A 21,182-nucleotide genomic window follows, 5' to 3' on the forward strand; every position below is an offset into this window, starting at 1 on the left:
GGGAACCCTGATTTGCTTCATTGGCAAAACTGCATGTGTCCCGTTTGCTGTTCCTGGCTGATGATCCCTTGGCAAGAGCAAAGGGGACACATGCAGATTTGCTAATGGAGACGGGACGGGGCTTAGAAAAGGGGCCACCCAGGCCTATGGGACCCTAACTGGGCCCCTCTGCCTGAGCTGGGGATGGAAACCAGGAGTCCTGACTCTCAGGCCTGTGGCACCTGATGTGGCTACAAAGCCTCATGGGGCAGCCCTGACACACACACACACAAGCTGTGCTTTCTGTAGGGGAGACTGACTGGGGGAAGGGGAGGCAGCAGCAGCAACCCCTGAGACCTGGTCCGCTCCCTGCTGCTTCGCTTCCGCTCCCTCACACGTCGGAACCCCCTAGTTCCGGAACCATACGTCCTAGCCCTCGTTTCCCTCCGTGACACACGCAGCGGACTTACCGGAAGTGACTCCTCCAGGACAGAGTTTAAAAGCACACCAAAGATGGCAGCGCCCTGGGACCTTTATCCCCTCCCTTTCCGCCTTCTCCCGCCGTTCCTTGCTTCTCAGCGCGGCTCCTCAGACGGCCTCGTTTCGAGAGGGCGGGGGGCGGTCGCCCGTTGCGCGAGGACTGCCCCGAGCGGCGCGCGACCATGTGGAGGGGACTCGCGCGCCCTCTGCGCGCGCTGCCAACGGCCCCCGGAGGTCAGAAGGTCACCAACTGCCCGGGGGGAGTCGAGGGGGGGGTGTTGTGCAGCGAACCCTCGGTCTCGTGTCCCTCGCCGCCCACCGTCCGGCCGTTACACTGGCACCGTCCGTGGGGGGGGACTCCTGAGGAGCTGGGCGCCGGGACTTGGGTTCTGGTCCTGCTGGGGGTGGATCAAGGGGTCTAGTAGTTGGGGGGCAGGGCCTGGGGGGCGTCCAGATTCCGGGGGGGAGGGGCTGGGGGGGCAGATTCCGGGGGGGAGGGGCTGGACGCCGGGACTGGGGTTCTGGTCCTGCTGGGGGTGGATCAAGGGGTCTAGCAGTGGGGTGAAGGGCTGGGGGGGGGTCCTGATTCCGGGGGGGAGGGGCTGGGGCTGGTATTTGGTAGCTAGTGATTTGGGGGGAGGGGAGAGGAGCTGGAAGTTTGGGCTCCTGGGTTCTTCTATCCCAGCTGGGGGGTGATGGGGTCCAGTGCTTGGGGGGGGGGGAGAGGCTGGGGGCCCAAACTCCTGAGGTCTGTCCCAGTTCAGGGAGGTTAGAATGGGGGGTTCTGGCCCAGTCTGCCACGAACCCCTTCCCCCACCTGTCAACTGGGCGTGCGCCTCTGAGAAGCCCTTAGAGTTCCCCTGCATGTTACGGTTTCATTCTGTGCTTGGGCCGGGGGGGTCTACGCCAGGTTTCCTTGGTGGCAGATCTAGGATCCAGCAGAATCTCATCTCTGTGTCTCCTGCTCGTAGTTTAAGGGCTAATGGTCTGTGCAGTGGCTGTCTACATCTCTTTGCCTTTTATTTTCCAGATCTTTCTTACACCAGAGTCCTCATCGCTGGTCTGAAGAACTTTGTGATTCCCCAGAATTATGACAGTGAGTACCAGGCATGGAGAATTTCCAACATAGAAGGGTAGCAATGGGTGTCTTGTAATGTTGGATGCATTTGTCGTCTACCTTGGAAATGTGTTGGGGGAAGATGTTGAGTCCCTGTAAGGGGCTGGAGGGGGTAGGTAAGGGAAGAACATTATAGAAAGCATATTACTATTTTTTTGCAATGTGATGGGGTATTGACCAAGCACGTTGTCATAATCTCTTGGGGGAGCATGGGTTATTTGTGTGGCATATTACTGATCTCACTATGGGGAGTGGAGAGGTAAATAGGAGCCCCATATTCTGAATCATCTGCCCTAAAAGAAAGCATTAGTGACAGTGTGAGAATTGGTAGTATTATTGCTAGTTTGAAGAGAGAACTTCTTGAACAGAGTCCTGAACAAAGCTGCCTTTTTGCCTTAGAGAAGGCAATGTTCTCAGCCCACAATAGAGCCAATATCTCCCTTTGCTTAGTGTAATATAAGCTGAGAGATGTATAGGCTCAGAGACCTGGGTACAGTTTCAGAAGCTCATTGAGGGAAAACTGGCTGATGATTCCTGACTGCCAGTTCCATGTTTGCATCCTTTTGCTACAGAGCTGCCTGAGTGGAAAAAGTGGAAGTGCTTAAGACTGAGATCCCTTTCTTTTTTCATCCTTCCAGATATCTCCATCCCTGAGAGACCCAAACTGAAGTTCATAGACAAAGTTCCAAGTGTACCTAAAGTAAGGCGGGAATTCAAGAACCTACGAGACATCCGTGGCCCATCCACAGAGGCCACTGATTTCACCGAGGGACAGTATGGCATTTTGGTGAGTGGTAGATGCACGCTGGGACATCTTTGGTCTGAATCTTTCACCCAGAGCAAGGAAAAACAGAACCCCATGAGCTGACGCCCGGAGGGATTATGGAAGTGATATGAGCACTGTAAATGGGTTTCAGAAGCCTCTTTGTCTATATCTGAGTCATAATTCCTCCCCTGCTTGCTTTCCTCTCTTTGCAGGCATTGGGCGGGGGTTACCTCCACTGGGGTCACTTTGAAATGATACGCCTAACTATCAACCGTCACCTGGATCCCAAGATCATGTTCGCAGTATGGCGTGTCCCAGCCCCTTACAAGCCTATCACTCGCAAGAGCCTAGGCCATCGTATGGGTGGGGGAAAAGGTGCCATTGACCACTATGTGACAGCAGTGAAATGTGGCCGCCTCATTTTGGAAGTGGGTGGGCATTGTGAGTTTGGGGAGGTGGAGCACTTTCTCACACAAGTGGCCAAGAAGCTGCCATTCCCAGCCAAGGCAGTCAGCCGCCAGTCCCTGGAGGAGATGCGGCAGGCAGAAGAGGAGAGAAGACGCAACAACCAAAATCCATGGACTTTTGAACGTATTATCACCTCCAACATGCTGGGGATCCGCAAGGTGCTGAGCCCCTATGACCTGGCACAGAGGGGGCGATACTGGGGCAAGTTCTTTCTGCAAGACAGAGTGTAATGACTAAGTGGGAGTAGGAGGGGGAAAAAATCTCAGGGCCTTCCCTGACCTGTGAGAAATGCAACTACTGTGGGACACAACCTTGATCTTCCTTCTGCAGCACCTGTAAGGCCTCTGCTGGTTACAGCCCATCTTGCATGGCAAAATCTCCACAAGGGGGCAGTGAAGTTGAAATCTGCCCCTCAGCTTTAAATGTAGCTAAGCTATGTGCAGTAATGATGGAGGTGTGAAGAGCAGGCTCCAGTAATCAGTGATTATTTTGGATTAATAAACTTTTCCTACAGTAACACTTTGTGGCTGTGTCCCTATGCCCTCTTTATGTTGGAGGTCAACAGCAATGTTTTCTTTAATTTTTTTTTCCATCCACAGGTTGAATAAATGTTATGCATGACAAATGATGCATGTGCAGATATGCACCACTAGTAGAAACATGCTGTCAGCTGTGGGCACTTGGAATCTTTCCTGGGTGGCTATTAAAGCACTCAGCTTACAGGGAACATACGCCAGAGGGGTGAAGAGTATTGTTGAATGGCCAGGCAGGGTATCAGTCTGTCAGGTATTAAGTTAGAACAGTGGTTTCCAACCAGTAGATTGGGATCTCCAGGTAAACCTTGGAGCCTCTGACAGGTGAGTCTGACTGATTTGGCCTAGAGGCTGTCAAGTGCAGGCACTTCAAGTGCCCCGCCCCCCACTGCTACTCATCTCCTGCCCTTGGGAGCTTTCTAGGGAGGAAGAGGAAGGGTGCTGGTGTCAGAGTTCCCCCTCTCCCACCCTGTATCCTTTTTCTACAGAGTGGGGACAACAGGACTTGGAGGGAGTTTGCTGGCTGCTTCAGGGAGTGGGCCAGGGCAGAAGTGATGCTGCTTTAGCCCTATTGCACTACCAGCAGTGCCCACATCTCAACTCCTATGCCAGTCATGAACCCCAGCACCCTTGCATCCAAATGTGATTCCTGAGCCTGGACCTAGACTCCCTTTCCTCCCCCCAATCCCAACTGCCTGCCTGCCCTAACAGCAGCTCAGACCCTTTGTCATTCCAGGTCCCTCAATCCAAGACCAGAGCCTTCCCTCCAACCTTCTGCCCCAGCCTGATGATGGGTAAGAGAGGGAGGATGGAGTGAGATGGGGCAGGGCCTCGGAGAAGGGGCAGGGGTATTTATATGAGGTAGATCTTGGATTGCACTTACATTCAAGAACTGATCTCATGCTCAAAAAGGTCAGAGACCCTTGGGTTAGAGCCTGTGGTGGTGTTCTGATTAAGTCAGAGAGATTAGACACCCCTCCCCCCAAGGGCAGGCCCATCCCATGGGACCATGTGAACTTAAGGTATGCAACTCCACCTATGTGAATAACATAGCTGGAGACAATGTACCTTAGTTTTTCCTGTCCCTTCCTGTGCTGTAGCTTGACCTATCACCTCCCCTTATGCTTGTTCTGGTGGAGTACTGGTGGCTGAGAAAGCACTCTGATTAAGTTAGCAGGTGGTTACCAGACTTGCTAAAATCAGCCTCTCGGGATCAATTGCCCCAGTACTAGTCTCACAGGGTAGGTCTGCTAGAAACTGTATTGTTGAAGTTAAGGGACCTCACCCCACCCAAGATGACATCCTCCCAAATGCCACCAGCAGCCTGCTACATATTGAATACAGTGGTCACAGTACAATGGTCACTGCACTGACCTCTTTATTTAGGAGGCAACTTTAGTGCAGATTGTGTCTTTTGAACAGTAACTATACAGATAAGTTAGATACAAGTTCTGGGCACAAGGGGGTTCTCCTTAAGCACTGAGACAGAGTCCTCTGCTCCACTCCTGTGTTCCCCTCCATGGCAACACATCTCATTTACCTTCTCTGTAAAAGGAGAGGTTATAATATTTCATGAAGGAATCCCTCTTTCTGAAGAACTTCTCACTAGCCAGTAGCTCATGTACACTAAATGCAAGGGAGTAAGAGTAAAAGCGACTTTTGTCTGCCCAGATGAAAAAAGCATAAGAGCCATAGAAGCAGCTGGGTATTTACAGATTTACAGCATCCAAGTCATTCCTCCCTCCTTCAGAGAGGATACGTATATAGTGTATAAGGGGAGTAGGGAAAAACAAATACACTTAAATGCACAAAGTAAGTGCCAAATTTTCAGGTGAGATTTCTGTAGGGTGAAGGAAGCCATCCTACATATAAACAAGGAAATAGACTATTTTGTGCCTAGGAGACCCTAGCTGAGTGAGTGGGAGGCAGAAGACAGGAAGGCCTATCAGTCATTCAGGTCAAATAAGTTCTGATTCCCACCATCACCAGGAGGAGTGAACAAGGAAAGAGCCAGAGAAATAGGTGTCACAGGGATCAGAGTGAAAACAGCGATGTTGCTCAGCTAGGAGAAAGACCGCTTGATGGTTCAGGGCCTTGATCATGCTTCTGCTGCACTGAACTACAGCCAGCAGATGCGGTCTTGAATCCCTGTCCACTGAGGAGAACTGAGCCCCCAGGGCAACACAGGCAGGACTGTGCCATTCCCCACCCTTCAGCAAGTTTGTGCTGGGTGTAATGCAGCCCGTTGAATGGATGTCCTCTGCAAGAGTCTCTACTCACACAAGTGGGCAGGAACCACTAGGACTAAAAACAGCCAAACTAAAAGGCTGATACTTAGAAGCACTTTTAAAACACAGTAAATAAACATGAAGTCTGAAAATGGTTACACCAGAAGATGAACATCCCTCTTAGTATCAGCCAGCATCATCCATGAGGTGTCCTGTTTGGTTCAGTCTTTGTGACCCATCCTCTTTGTTCTATTCTGGGTTGGGATAGCGCCTTGGTTTGAGCATTAGCCTGCTAAACCCAGCGTTGTGAGTTCAATCCTTGAGGGGGCCCTTTAGGGATCTGGGGCAAATCTGTAAGGGACGATACTTGGTCCTGCTGTGAGGGCAGGGGACTGAACTCGATGACCTCTCAAGGTCCATTCCAGTTCTATGAGATGGTATCTCTCCATATATTATATTATTCCTCTGCCCTTCCAGCCAAGAACATTCTGAGTGGTGAATAGCTGGCAGTTAGGGTCCACTGCCTACACCTGTGTCTTCCCCATAACCAGGAGGAGGTAGATCTGGTGAGAAATCCAGGTGGGAAAGTACATTTGAAGGGTGGCACCAGGGTAAGGAGTGGGAGAACGGTGAAAGGCCATCTGCAAATCCATCTAAAAAAAAAAAAAAGTATAAGTGGATCCTGCAGTCCCATCCACAACACATGCAGGCCCCTTTGCTGTCAGTAACCTACCATCCCAACTGGGACCTTTGACCATCCCTTAGGCTTGCTAGTGATGTTTCAGAATTGCACTCCTGCTCACTTCTCAATCTTCCTATTCTCCTCATGGGGCCAGAGCACCCCCTGCTGCTCCCATCTGACATAGCACCCGCTGATCAGTTGTGGCATGTCAGACATGCCCCAGAACATTTAACAGTTGCATTCTGCAGCGCTGCAGCTAGACACCTAGCAGATTTACTATGTAGATCACTTTCCCCATCCAGAATAAGGGCACGGAACAATCACATCACAGAGAAATCACCCCAAAAAGCACAAATATTGACTGAGCCAAACTCAGCTGCTACTTGCAGACCCATCACATCGTGACACCTGGCTCACCTGTGATAGGTGGGGGGCCGGAGATGGGCACTCAGGCAAAGATGCCCCCAATAGTGGAAGCCAGGATGATGACAAGGATGATACAACAGATCATGATCATAATCTTCTTCTGTTTGGCAAGAGAAAGAAATGTAAACAACCCAGTCCATGAAGTGAGCTTACAGCCAACTATAAATGGAAAGGGGGGGGGGGGGGGGAGAGGGAAGGGTCACCTGTCCTTTGTGTGTGTCTCACAGAGCAAAGGAAGGAGATCCATAGCATGGGCCGGAAAAAAAGGACAGGGATCAGTGAGTAGTAGGATGGAGCCGTAGCGGGAGGGAGTTAGGCTTTTCTTTCACAGAGGACAGGAAATGTTTTCTCTGATGCTGGTGGCCTGCACAGGAAATTATGGTTCGGTGACCTCATTTCCTCTTTCCCTCAACTCACATGCCAAAAAAACCAAAAATCCAAGATCCAGTTGTGCTGAGATGTGATACAGGGGCCCCACAAATAGCTAGACAGAAAGGAACTAGCCTGCCCTGCATGTACAGCCATGCAGAATGTCACCCCCCCCAAGGAAAAGGCAACACGTGCTCCGAACGTCCGCTTTCTTACCAGAGGCACTGGATACCGCACAGCAGCAGAGGAGAAACCCCGACCAAGTTTTCTGATCCAGGTGGGTGTAGCGGAGAGGAGAGGCCCTTCTGGGGACTTGGAACAACAGGCTGGCTTGAGTGAGTGGAGTGGAACCAGCTGGCATGGAGATTATAAACAGAACTCCTTCCTCTCTGCCACCAAACCTGATCACTTCTGCTATTCTGAAAGAGGAGCTGTCTCTTTAAATGTCAGTGTCAAGTGAAAGCAGTTCTCAGCTCAGTGCTGGAGGCTCCAAGTCCCAGTCTCATCTCCCTGTCCCTGGTGCCATCGTTCACCCTCTGTCAGGCAGGGCATCATATGCCTTTCCCCACCTGTTTCTTTACTCAGCCTTGCCTCTCACCATGGGATGGCTAATTGGGGCAGGACTACAGCTGAGCCGCATGACAGATCCCAGCCAAGAGGATTCTGAACTAGTGTTTGCATGGAGCAGCCTCTTCACACCTGGACTTGGGCCCTATGCCATGCATTGAGCAGCACAAGCTGCATTACTGGTGTGCCAGAGAGAACCACAGTCTGTTGCCTGGCAATCCAGCTAATCATGTCTCCTTTATACTGGGAGGAAGGTTGCTTAGTGGCTAGAGCACTAGACTGGGACTGGTGTCCTAGGATCTATTCCGAATTCAGCCCCGGGGCAACCACTTCTGGCCCTGCCTCAATTTCCCCTTCTGTAGGATGTGGGTAGGGATACTGAACTTGCTTCAGGTACATCTACACCGCATGCTTATTCTGAAATAGTTATTGCGAAATAGCTTATTTGGAAATAGCACATCCACACTGCAGACACGCCTCAAAATTAGTCCCAGGCAGCATGTCTATACTAGGGAGCTGCTCTCAATTTAGAGCCCCAGGAGGCACTGGGGAGGAACAACTTAGAATGGCCCTAGTGAGGGGCTATTTTGAAAAAGCATCAATGGAATGTCTAGACGTGCCGCATTTCGAAATGGGCGTTATTCCTCGTAGAATGAGGTTTACAGATTTCAGAATAAGTCGTCTGTTATTTCCAAATTACTTCAAAATAACGGAATGGCTGTGTAGACGGTCACACTGAACTAGCTTTTATCCTCCATAAGTCTACACAGAATTGTTATTTCGAGATACTAGCATTATTTCGAAACAAAGTTCTGCCCTTCATTCTAGCCAAGTTCTGTCTCTACCATGAGCCAAGGAGAGAGCACAGCTGCCTCACCCCAGACCAAAAGCAGCTTAGGTGTCTATAGCTAGATGTTGTGTTCAGTCAAGGCCGGCTCACACAGGGAAAACGACAGAGGCAAGAGGCTGTGTGTGATCAAATACAAATTCATTTATTTACTTTTTTAAATTAAAAATAAATCAAAGTTATAAAAAGCAACCTGGCACACAAGCCAATACCTTTGCTTGGGAAGACCAGGACGTTTCCCCGTCTCTAGAACCTTGGGGAGTTTCAGGAACACCCTGCAGCTGCAACAGCAACCTTACCCTGGCAGCAGGCTCCATACCCACCCCCTAGAAAAGTCACAGACATCAAGACCTAGAGAAGAGGCAGACAAATGGGAGCTCTCTCCCAGCTCCGTCTGTGCACCAAGGGGCACTGGCTAAGTGCAGTCGTACATCAGGATAATGGGAAATCAAGCTAGTGAGTGCTTAGTGGGTAGGAGATGTGCAGCCCCTAGCGCACCAGGAAGGATGGCGGGGGTGGAAGGGTGCACCTGGACCAGCCAGATGCTGCTAGGAAGTTTAGCCAACTTCATGATAGGAATCTCCCCCTCCTGACTACCAAGGACTGTCATCCCCTTATCCTTCTCCAACAGGGGGAGAGAACGTGTCAAGTGGATTTAGTGCAACCCTTGCGGCCTCTATTTATCAGACCAGGTGCAAACTGAGTAGACTCCCCCCACCATTCTGCCTTCAGAAGATCACCACAAAAATAACTGCCATTGATTCAGTCCTTAGCTTCTCTACCGTCACTGCCAAGCACAGAGCTGAATTAGTAGGATGGCATTTCTGCCATGGAAAGAGCTACCTACTGGGAACCAAGCCCAAGACCTCAACCCCTCCTTTCCTACAGAGGCCACCAAATGATGGTCCTACAGCGACAGCTGGTCATGTGGGTTTGGGTGTGATCCTCCCAAGCTGGGTCACACCCAAACCCACATCATACCAGTAAAAACAGGCCACCCTGATTTGTGACAGATGCAGACAGTCAGGGACTGGCTGCTAAGAATAAATACACACAAGGACTCCTGATCCAGGCACATTTAAAACATTCATGGAAACTCAACAAGTCCTGAGTATACAGAACACACACACACACACACACACACACACACACACACACACTAAAATTATATCCCCAGGAGGGGTGGGCAGTTATACCTGCTGGTCCCACAACCCAAGGAGAACCCCTCCCTTCAACAAGGATCAGATGAGGTCAGTGCTCAGATTCATGCTTGCTATTTAACAGAATACGTCACCCACCCTGCAGTTTTCCAGGAGACCTCAGCCCTGCAAATCAGAGCCCAGGGTTAGAGTTGGGTGCAGGAACCAACCTGACAGTTTTTGCTGCTTAGAACAAACAAGTAGGTCACAGAGGTTCACGCTTCAAAGCAAACAGCTTTAAATTCCTCCCAGTTCTTCCACCAGGATCGCAGAGACAGGGCTTGCAGGCCCCTCCTTCTGCATACAGGCAACCGTCCGGTCAGGAACGGAGGAACAAGAAATGTGGCCCATGCTTGGCTGAGCTCTTGCTGGGAGTCCTGCCGAATGCATCCCGGTGCTTGGCTGTAGACCCACGTTTCAATGCCAGCCCCAGCCTCTAAGAGCATCGAGGACAGCGCTGCATGCCCTGCTCCGCTTCGGATCCAGTCCTAATTCTGGGGTTGGCAAGGTGGAGGATGCTGCTAAGTCTGTGTCTGTTGGTTTGACCCCCGTCCCTTGCTAATCCTGGTGGCAATGCAATGCCTCGGGAGCCGATTCCGGTGCTACACAAGACTCAGCATCCAGGCCCTGAAGAGCTGCAGAGACCAGCCTCAGTTAGTGTCCAATATGCCACACAGCTGATACAGGTGAGCTCCCAAGCCCTGAGCTCCCTGTCCTAGCCAGTACCATTTGGAGGGGTAGTTCTTACATCCCCTGGCCTCCTCCAGTGAAGATTGTGAACAGTTAAAAAAAACATCTCCCCCAAAGAGATGAGAATGAGACAGGCCAGTGAGGTAGGAAACAGTCCTGGGCATTCCCTTAGGTCTCTGCTACCAGTGGTGGGAATCCCACCAGGAAATGAGATCCGACCAAAACGGGAAGCAACATTGGGCGGGGGTGACTTGGTGGCAGCTTCTCTGAAGTGCATCAGTGGTGCAGGACACAGTTACCGTCTGGAGAAGGCGAAGCAAGCTCAGATCCTCCAGGAGGGATGCGTCAACTAGCTGATGAACGGGCAGAAGGGAAGAGCTCCACCCTAAAGGGAAATTATTCACAGCAGAGCCCAGAGAGCAGGCCGGGATTAGCAGGTCCAGGAAAGGCAGGGGGAACAGGAACTCGGCGTGTGGGGCACGAGGAGGACCACAAGGGAAAAAGCTCACCACCAACCCAGGAGGAAGATCAGGAGTGTCTGGAGAAACTAAAGGAAGAGGGGAGAAATCAGTTGACACTGAAAAGCAGCTAGAAGGGTAAAATTAAACATGGATCTCTACCCTTAATAGATCCTGGGCCCAGGTAAAGATGGGGAAAACTACCCTTGCAGATGGGGGCAATAAGCTAGCTGGGGGGGAGCTCAGAAAATAGCCAGCACACGCACCCATATGCTGCTGCTACCTTGTGCTCCAGAGTCTCAGCTTCCACTCAAAAGGTGAGTGTCTCGCTCTGCTGCTTGTACAGGAAGCCTCACAACCATGACTGGAGTGAGGGGAGGGAGCCTGGAGCAACTTAGAGAAGCGTGTGAACTGCCCTGCTTGGGAGGGTCATTGAAACGGGGGGGGGGGGGGGGGGCTCATTGGAAAAGGGGAGGGCTTTTGGTGCCGAGGATGGGTGGTAAATGCCGCTTTCTCTCTCCACATCCCAAATTGAGCCAAGCACCTTGGTCAAGCTCAAGGGCACATTCAACCCCCCCCCCCCCCAAGAAACATCACATCCCTATTTTGATTATCTGCACAATCTACAGGGGATGGGGTCTAGTTTTCATGACTCACAGGGCAGAGCTTGGAAGAATCCCACCTACTTTTCTTCTCCAATCCACCCCCTGACCCCTGCAAGTAGGGAATGGAGAACAGATCAGAATTAACTCTTCAGATCCCTTTTTGCACAGCAGCCCTGCACTCGGAGTCTGCAGAGACCCAGAGAGATGTGCATGAGCCCTGTGAGAACAGTACAAATGCCTTCTTTGGGGCAGACTAACAGCTGTCTGCACTTGGGCCTCATCCATAGAGCTGTTCTCTCCATTCTAGAGACCTGAGCATTCACGGTCCCCGATTCCCAAGTCACACTCTTTACCCTCTCTTGCCAAAACCACCGCGCCTGCCACATCCCCAGTGCCCAGAGGCAAAAAGGTTGAAAAATGCAAAGTGCGGATGCAAAGCACAGAATCCAAAGCCAGAGCCAAGAACCCAGAGCACAGAAATCATACCCACAAGCCCAAAGAACAGAGTCTAGAACTCAAAGTACAGCACAGCACGCAGTATGGAACCCAAAGCACGGAACCCAGCCTAGAACCTACAACCATGGCCAAGAGCTCACAGCACAGAACCCGAAGCTAGAACTCACGAAGTTGATAGCATGGAGCGCACAGCACAGTGCCTAGAGTCTAGACCCCAAAACCAGCATCAGGAACCCAAAGCACAGAACCCAACACGCGCAAGGTTGAGGACACCACACCTCGGCTAGATCCAATGGTCACTGGGGAGGACACATTTCATTCCTGGCCTACGGCAGGGTTGGTCTCCCTTAGTCTCCAGGTATGATGAGCAGAACCCCACCCTATGTCCAAGGCACCCACCAATCTACACCCAGCTCAGTATGGTTTGAGCTCTCCTGGGCAGGCAAGCCACAATGAATTCAAGTCACTCCACCACCTTTGCTTGACTGCCACCCGCCTCCCCAAGCCAGCACCCGAAGAGACCGCCACATTGCCCACACTACTTACAGTTCAGAGCCAGCAACCCTGAGGGCCAGCTTTACTTGAGCCCTACGGAAAGTCCAATAATCAGAGCTACTATTGCCAGCAAGACAACCACTACCACAATGATAATTAGCGTTTTCTGGAGGAGGGGACAGAAAAAAAAAAAAAAAGAAGCCATAAACAGTAATGCAACAGCAAGTGAGAACAGAATCTAGGGCACCCCCAGCATGCCTCCCTTTTAGAGACAGCTATTTCAGAGCGGCAGAGCACGGATTTCAGCCATCCCTGTCAAGCAGAACGGCAATTTTTCCTACACCTTAAAAATATTCATCACCAGAATCTTTCAGACAAAAGAATCAGAGCTGTTGCATTTGTAGGCTTCTTGACTTTGGTCGTCCCCCCCCCCCGTTAATTTAGTCTAGAACTAGCCTTGTCCGGCAAGGAATACTGCAGGGACTGGCCTTAGGGCACTGGGGACACACAGCTACTCCCATCCCAGCCTCAGTTAGGGGCACTACTGGGAGTGATGAGTAGAGGCATTCCCAGCCCTTCCCACCAGGGGGTGCTGTAGAGATCAGGGCAGGAGCATTAGCTGGGAGGGGGGGGAGGCGGGGAGAGTTCCCAGCTACTCCAGACATCATCTCTCCCACCAGGGGGCACTCTACTGGGAGCTCAAGTTGCTCCAGCACTGACTTTTGCCAATAGGGGCCACTGTAGGGAACAGTGGGTACAGCAGGGGAGTGGGGAGGAATGCTGGACCTCTGGGGATGGAGCCTGGCTCATGACCACATTTATCGAGATAAAACAGAGAAGAAAAGGCCCGGGAGGAGCCCGGAGCTAGTGAAGTGAAGCAGGGAGACCACCCCAAGCAGCTGCCTCAGAGAGGGATGCAGTGTAGTGCCTTGTGCATGGAAGGGCTCAGCATCCAGGCTGTTAGAGAACTGAGGGCGAAGGGGCTGTTAGAGAATGGAGGCTGTGAAAGAAGAGCAAAAGGAAGCCAGAGCGAGGGATGAGGGAATATTACTGAGAAATCAAGGGGTCATCAGGGCCCCTGATTTGCTCTGGGCTTTTGCCAGCCAGACGCAATGGCTCAGGCACTCAAAAAAGGTGTTCAGGTCACTCTCTCCCTGGAAGTCACACCACCTTTGAGAGCCTTTCCCATCAGGGAGGAGGGACAGAACAGGGATGGGGTGGAAGGACGGAGAACAGCGAGGTCAGAGAAGGGTGGGATGCAGGCGAAGGATGAGAGGAGGGGACTGGAAAGCTTTTGCGAGGGAGGGAGCCTGAGCATGTGGAATAGCAAAAAGGGAGTGGGGCTGGAAGCAGCTTTGGTTGGAGGGATGGGACATGATGGATCTAAGAACGACTCTGGGTTCTGTGGTGGATTCGAGTTGGATGGGACACTAAGGGGTGGAGATTTGGATGGTGGAATGGGTCATGACCGGATGGATCTAAGAAGGGTGAGATGTGGGTTTTGAGTAGGGGTTGGATGGGGAGCGATAGGTGGGATTTTGGTTGGTGGGATGATATCTAAAGGCAAGACAGGGGCCACTGGTTGGAGGAGATCAGACAGGGGCCTGTCATAGGTCATTCTCACCCTTCTGGCCTCACTCTGGTATTTCACGGCCTTTTTGGTGTCAGCCACAGCCCGCTCCACAAAGCCCACCGACTGGTCCATGTTGGTCTCTATGCGGTCAATCATGGCTCCCTTTCAGAGGAAGAGAGACGGCGCGAGCAGCAGAGCGCAGCGGAAGTGGCAGGGAGGCAGAAGAAAGCGAGAACACCATCGAGGACCCAGGCACAGATTCGGATTCGGGGGACTCACCTTGCGTGTCTTGTTCTTGTATATCAGAGCCTTTTTGGTCTCCTCGCGCGCTTTCTCTATGTGGTCTACTGTGTGCAGCATGTTCAGCTCTATGTTATCTATGACTCCGCCCTGTCAGGGGAGCAGGAAAAGAGATGTCAGGAAACTCAGACATCTAAAGTGCCCACTGACCTGGGGCACCTCAATCACCCAGAGCACGTCTACATTGCACAGTTAGCCCAGGCTTTTACCCAGGTTAGGAAGGCCTGGGCCAATCAGCCGTGCACACACAGACCTGAGTTTGGAGGCTTGTTAAGCCTGGGCTAGTTGACTCAACTAGGGGGTGGGGGCTAGAGTGAGAATGCAGGAGAAATAACTAACTTGTGTGCTGATTGTCCTCCAATGCCCTTCCCAAAATGCCCATGAAGGAAAGATGAGATCTCCCGCAATTGACTGGGAAAGAATCCTAGAGCATCCCAGAACAAAGGCCCAGGGATGCAGCTCCGTGAAGAGTAGGGACACACTAATTCGGAAAAGGCTTTGCAGTGGGGATGCTCATTCAGGGGCAAGGCTAACGGTGGGCGCTCGGAGTGAAGACACAACACAGGCCTTCCTTGAGGCCCCCAGCATCAGCTCCTACCATGCACGGGCTCCTCCCACCAGGAGAGCCCAGCCCTGCCCTTGGTGAGCAAGGCATTCATCCCCACCGCCTCCACCCCGCTCTTCTCCCAAGCGCAGAGGGGTCACCATTGGCTGGTTGGGCTCAGGGTCAATCCACCGCTTCTCAGTACAGGAAAGGGGCACACTCACCGTTCCCTGACTCGCACGCCGCCTCCTCGGCATTGCATTGTGGGTAGAAAACAGAAAGGGGGCCTCAGAGATGGACACTGATGCCCAAGTTGCAGTGAGAGGTGGCTGCACTCCACAATGCAGGGCTACTCAGGGGGCATCAGGATAGCGAGGGGAGGGTTCCCTCAGGGACACAGTAGAGTGGGCCTTAGCTGCAGGAGCTCTGTGAGTTCGTAGGAAAGCCAGGCACTGAGTAGTGGGACAAAAGGACAGGCCTCTTGGCCTCCATGACATCAGCCATGTCAGCAAGATCCTAAACTCACGCAGTCTAGCTCCCGCATCTGAGGTACGGCCACGGTGAAACCGGTGGCTAGGAGGCACCAGGTTTCAGTTGCTTGGTTACCCATTCCAATTCCCAGGCTGGTTGCTCAGTCACCCAGTTTCAACTACCCTTGCATTGCTTTGGTTACGTGGTTTTCACCTGTCCCGACCTGTACGTTTCCTTCTTTCCTACCCTCGGTTTACATGGTCACCAAGCCATCTCCTCCCATGGTTACTCAGTTACCCTGCTCCACTGACTGTTACAGACCTGTCACCTTTCACTCGGATGCTGTCACCCTGTTCCCTGGTTGCTTAGTTACCTGTTACCAACCCCACCCTCTGCTTGCTCGGTTACCCTTTTCCTATCCTGGTTGCTAGGTTACCCCTGCCTGCCCCAGTTGCTCAGTCTTATTCCTCCAGAGGACCCCAAGTGGGCTGCTCAGCTGCGTAGCAGGCCCCTCCTGGGTTGTTCTGCTTGGTTACCTGGTTTTCCACCAGCATGGCTATGTCCACAAACATGTCATGGAGCTCCTTGATGCTGCTCTCGAGCTGCACAATGTCCTTGTGCCGCCCCTCAATCTCACTCAGCGCCTGCTTCGAGATCTGCGAATCCATGATCTGGAACAGAGCCAGGCTGCATCAGTCACCGCCTCACACAAGCCCAGATATTGCTAAGGAACCACAAGCCAGCGCTCTGCCATTCCCACAGCTCGGAGTCTCCCTGCTCCTGCCCATCATCCACACCCTGACACCCAGCACTCACTGCCCAGCCCTCAAACTCCTACTGCTCACCCCCCCCCATCCCAGCATCTCCCCCTAGATTTCCCATTCTATACATGCTGAGAGCTACTGTTGAAGATATCATCATCATCATCATCATCATGTTCCAAGGTGTCTCCTCACCCTGCACCCCTCCATTTACACACAGACGCCCGTTCCCACTGCATCCTCACCCCAGATGTGAATATTGATGGGTTTCCACTCTCGAGCATCTCCTCCAGCTCCTCATCCGTTGTGTTCTTCCCAGCTTTATCATTGGAGAAAGAAGAGCGATCACATCAAACCCCTGTAGAACCCACACGGGACGGGGCGGGGGGAGAGGGATTCACTTCGGGTGCTCTTGGTGACAAGTATATTTGTATGAATCCTTCTGGCCTCCAAACTGAGAAATGTCTTCCAAGCCCAGATCCTAAACATCCTCTATATTCAGCAGACACAAAGCTAGGGAGGAATCCTCACACTGCTTCCCCACATTCCCCAGCAGGGGGCGCTGGAAGGGAGGTTTATGGCTAGGGGTTTGCCCAATTCACTTGGGAAGTGAAAGGTTAACTGGTGGGGACTGGAGTTGCTCCCCACCCACCGCAGGTAAGGCTCCAGCCCTATAAGGGCAGCTCTGGAAAGGGGCTGCTTTGATAGGCAGGGGTGCTCCGGCCAGGGTGGAACAGCCCCTGCCTGCGGCATGAGGGAGGGTACGCTCCAGCTCAGCCACCCTTCCCCTTTAATTGGTTAAACGTTACGTTTAAACATTTAGCCAATTCAATGGGATTTTACATCCTTAAGATTCACAATTTTCATAAATTTCACGCTCACGGTATTTTAAAAAAAAAATCTTAAATTCTGTGTTGAACAAAAACCACACGTATGTACTTTAAAAACAGCAAAATATAAATGTGAAGGCCACAGTAATTCCTCCTCCCAAAAAAGCAACGTCCCTTCCCTCCCCCACTCCTTGCCTCCCTCCCCCATATCATACCACTCTCACATTTGCACTGATGCCGGTGGCAGTGCTGCCTTCAGAGCTGGGCATCTGGCCCAGCAGCCGTCGCTCTCCAGCCACCCAGCTCTGAAAACAGATGTATGGGTGGCAATATTGCAACCCCTCTACAATAGTCTTGCAACCACCTTTTGGATCAGAACCCCCTGTTTGGGAAACACTGTATAGTACAGAGAGAAGTACTCAAGAGATTGGCTGTCACGGTCCATGACAAGTCTTTTTTCACAGCTGTGAATTTGCTAGGGCCCTAGTTATGATCTCTGCAGTAACTCAGCACACAAACTTGAGCGGGGGAAAAAAAAAAAGTCTCCATTCCTGTAGGCAATTAATCCCATGACCTCTTTGGCTGGAGAGGAGGGGCCCCGTGGGCCACACGCCCCGAGCAGGAAGGGTACATACTGATTTCGAGCTGCCGCTGGATCCGCCCTTTGCTACGTTCCCGGAAGTCAACCTGCGCCTCGTTGTATTTGGTCATCACATCGACGAACTTTCGTGAGAGGACAGAATGCTGGGGCGGGGGGGAGGGGAAGGGGGAAAGGAGTGGTTCACTGTATCATCTGTATTGTCATAATGTGGGTTCAGCGGGCACTGCTCGTCCAGCTAGAATAGTAGCAGACCACAGTACAGCCCATCTTCTCTCTGTATCTTTCTCCTTACTCTGTCCCCAGGCCATCTCTCACCTGGTCTGGGAATGGCACAGTTCATCTCTCTGGCACCCTCCCTCTTCCCTAAATGCAGCCTGGCTAATTCTGATAGGAGCATCCACTGCAGCGCTGAGGAAGTGATGTCACTTGCCTGTGCCTCAGTTTACCCATCTGCATGGCAGGGCGAATAATTATCTGGATAGCACTCAAGGTCTGAAGGAATTATCTAGCCCAACCTGTGTAACAGGCCAGAAGATTTCAGCCAGTGAATGCGCCAAGGAGCCCAGAACTTTTGGGAGAGCTAGAACAGACTGTGGAACATCTGCTCTTGCATTTGAATAACAGACACCTACAGTGTAGGGCTGGAAGGGGCAAGTCAAGTAACAAAGGAGCCACCTCAGCCTGAGGCGAAGTCATTTGAATACTTAATTACTATCCGAATACAAAATTTGCACCTTATTTCTGGTCTGAATTTGTGCAAAACCAACATCCAGCCGCTGGATCTAGTTCTGCTTTTGTGGGACCTGAGCCAAGGATCTATCTCCTGCACATTTCATTCCCTGTAAGGTACCAGCTCCCCACACTGGACTGCGGCAGCGTCCCCACCATCTCCAACGTGGCTTTTGTCCCCTCTGCCTGGGTGTAGCCCACTGCCTCTGGGTCCCATTGAGGGCTAGAGGCAGGTCGATATGAGGATTGTAGCATGTGCCTTGCCCACCTGGGATTTCCGTATCCGTAGATCTGCTGATGACTGGATCTCATCCTGCTCGATGCTCCGCTCCATGCCTGGGGACACAGGCAAGTCGGGTGAAATAATCGAGGGGTGGGAGGGGAAGCTGGGACCAGCTGCACAGTCTCACATCTCAGCCTCCCTGCCCACATTCCCCTCTTCCCTTAAGAAAGGGGTTCATCTCTTACTGCCCCCACCCTTCCACAGACAAGTCAGGGGGCTCAGCCTGCTGCACCCTCTTGCTAATCAGGCACTGGGATAGTGCTTGGTCTGAGTGGCCCTGTTCCGCACTAGTGGAACACAGACCATACAGGCTGAGGAGCCGCCTACCAGCCAGGCCAAGAGGTGGGTCTTTTAGCACAAGCTGTGGAGACCAGCACATTAAGATCCAAAGGCCCCTGGATCCATCCCGGCAGCTAATGCCCCACGACGGGGGGGGGGGGGGGGGGGGATTGCAGGGGAGGACTCCTGCCAGGAAGGGTCGTTTCCAAAAAGCAGCCCCGGGGAAGTGCAGGGAGGAAAGGGCACTTCTGAGGAGGAGAAAAGATGGGCATGGACAGGTGCTGGTCAGCCCTAGAGGGGACTCCACAGTAAGAGAAGGCTCCAAAGACAGCCATCACGAGGTGGAAATCAGCCTCTTACTCTTCAGCTTGTTTCGAACGCTGTTGGCCATTTTCTTGATCTCTGCTGTGAGCTGCTCCAGGTCGTCCTTCGTCTCTGCAAAAGCAGAAGCAACAAAACACGGGCAGCAGTAGTTGGGAGACCTCGGCCAGTAAGGTCCCCAGAAGAGCACTTCCTGGGACTCTCCTCCCTCCCTAGCAGAGATCCATCCTCTATCTCCTCCTCCCCCCCCCCCCCCGCCCAAGGTGGGCCAACCCCTCTCGCAGGAGGGCGACCTGGGTTCACTCTTGTTTGGGGGGCAGGAGAAAGCTCAGACTTACTTTGTTCGGGGATGGGGGCGGACAGAATGATACTGTACAGCTTCTTCGCCCCCTCCACGTTCTCGGCAATTTTCTCAATGTTTTGTCGGGTTTCTTCAATCTAAACGGCAAGAGGAGATGGCTATTAGCTATGTTACAGCAGCACCTTACTGCAATCAGGGCTACCAGCTGCTAAGGGCTGTTCAGACCCATTCAGCGATGGCTCCTGCCCCATTCAGCTCACACTCTAAACAGGCCAGACAGAAAATGGCTAAGAGGGGAAACTGAGGTACAGAGCAGGGAAAGGATTTACCTAGGACAGTGTTTCCCAATTGGTGCTCCATGGAACCCTGGGGTTCCGCGAAGAGCTGGCACTCCCCCACCCCCTCTTAAAGAGATAGAGCCGCGGTGGGGCTTTTTTTTTGCGCTCAATGAAGTGCAGCCCTGGGGGTTCCGTAGCCAAATAAAATGGGGAAACACTGACCTAGGGTCATCAAGCACCCAGATCTGTGCCCTGTCCATAGCTAACCATCAAAGGAGGTGTGTAGGGGGCGAGGGAAATCTCTAGTCCCAAGAGCTCCCTTCTTCCCACTCCCTCCTCCCGGAGAAGGGACACAGACAATATAAACTAGGCAGAGGCCCATTCCAGGGCCACGCTGCCTCCTCACCTCCGAGAAGAACTCGTCCATGAACCCCGTGTTGTCGATAGCAATCGCCACGTCGTCGGCATCATCATCCTGGTCCTGCTTCTGTAAGGAAGGGCAACGCCGGTGAGAGGATGAGGGAACAGAAGAGAACCCCTTAGTAACCCCCATGGGAAGGCAAGTGTGCAGGTGCTGAGACTCTGGGAGGGGACCCCCCTCAGAACGAGGAGGGTGATCCAGTCCCACCCAGGCAAATCCAGAGCGACGGCACTTATTTCACTGAAGTCACTCCCAATTTACCTGGGTGAGACTGGGATCCAAATTCCAGCCACATGTGGGACCCAGAGACTTTGTGGAAGCTATTGCTGCTGCCAAAGAGGATGTGGGGAAGAGACAGCAGGACTGGAGGAAGGTAGAGAGGGTGGGGGAGTCAGGAGGCATACTGTGGGTAGCTAGCAAAAAGGCAGGGTTTATAGTGGAGAGGTCTGGCCCCAGCTTTAAAGTTTCCCTTGGGAGGAAGTGGCCCTCACCACACACCCACCAGAGCAGAAATGAGACTAGTGTAAGGTTAAGACAGTGTTCACTCCCACTAACGCAGAAACATTCCCTATTGCCACAACGCCCGCCAAGCCACCTGCCCCCCAGAGCCCCACCTGCTCTGTTGGCCCATCTCAGGAGCAAGCCAGGTTAGACACACACACTGGCCTTCTGCCATCTCTGATGAGCAACAAACTCAAGCGGTTTAGGAGCAGTGAATGTCTTGTGTCTAAGATCTGCTGAAAGGGCCTCGTTTTCCCACGTCCTGCAGCTTACACAGCCCAGTGCAAAACACGTCCATGCTGCTTCCAATCACATTTCCACCAGGGAAAACCTGGGGTTAGTGCCAATGAAATCAAAGCAATGTCTCCACACTCGCTCTGGTGTCAGTGAGAACAGAATTCAGCTCTTCCACTCTGATCCACAGGCCTAGAACACTCCCAGCGCATCTGTGTAAATAGCTTTGCCACAGGCTCAGGGACTGATGTGGGGCAATGCATGATGGGATAACCTAGTATTTCTCAGCCAGAGGTATGAGTACCCTTAGGGGTACTTGAGAGAAGTCTGGGGGGGGGGGGGGGGCAAGTCAACACAATTGAAATTTGTTTTAAGTTTTACAGCGCTTTA

The 21,182-nt window shown here is 52.3% G+C and overlaps 2 protein-coding genes across 9 annotated transcripts in view; one reads left to right on the top strand and one right to left on the bottom strand.

Moving 5' to 3' along the window:
• Positions 1–558: 558 nt before the first annotated feature.
• Positions 559–3,327, top strand: MRPL16 (mitochondrial ribosomal protein L16). Its single transcript, XM_006110308.4, has 4 exons — positions 559–693; positions 1,490–1,555; positions 2,215–2,363; positions 2,555–3,327. Exons 1-4 carry the CDS (start codon positions 642–644, stop codon positions 3,038–3,040), a joined length of 753 nt encoding a protein of 250 aa, XP_006110370.2. The 5' UTR covers positions 559–641; the 3' UTR covers positions 3,041–3,327.
• A 1,363-nt stretch (positions 3,328–4,690) lies between these two features.
• The window catches only part of STX3 (syntaxin 3), a 31,556-nt gene continuing 15,064 nt past the window's right edge, over positions 4,691–21,182 (bottom strand). For 2 of the 8 annotated variants that reach the window (XM_075928488.1, XM_075928490.1), the window contains exons 2-11: positions 20,043–20,123; positions 19,396–19,495; positions 19,097–19,171; positions 18,443–18,510; positions 17,480–17,588; positions 16,260–16,333; positions 15,790–15,924; positions 14,218–14,328; positions 12,417–12,531; positions 10,789–10,898 (exon numbers count right to left, since the gene is read on the bottom strand). In XM_075928488.1, coding sequence (XP_075784603.1) covers positions 12,448–12,531; positions 14,218–14,328; positions 15,790–15,924; positions 16,260–16,333; positions 17,480–17,588; positions 18,443–18,510; positions 19,097–19,171; positions 19,396–19,495; positions 20,043–20,123 — 837 coding nt within the window. In that variant the 3' untranslated portion in view covers positions 10,789–10,898; positions 12,417–12,447. The other 6 variants (XR_012903706.1, XR_012903705.1, XM_075928489.1 and 3 more) reach the window with 6 other exon arrangements.

Source organism: Pelodiscus sinensis, chromosome 4 (assembly GCF_049634645.1).
Source record: "Pelodiscus sinensis isolate JC-2024 chromosome 4, ASM4963464v1, whole genome shotgun sequence".
NCBI classification, from domain to species: Eukaryota; Metazoa; Chordata; order Testudines; family Trionychidae; genus Pelodiscus; species Pelodiscus sinensis.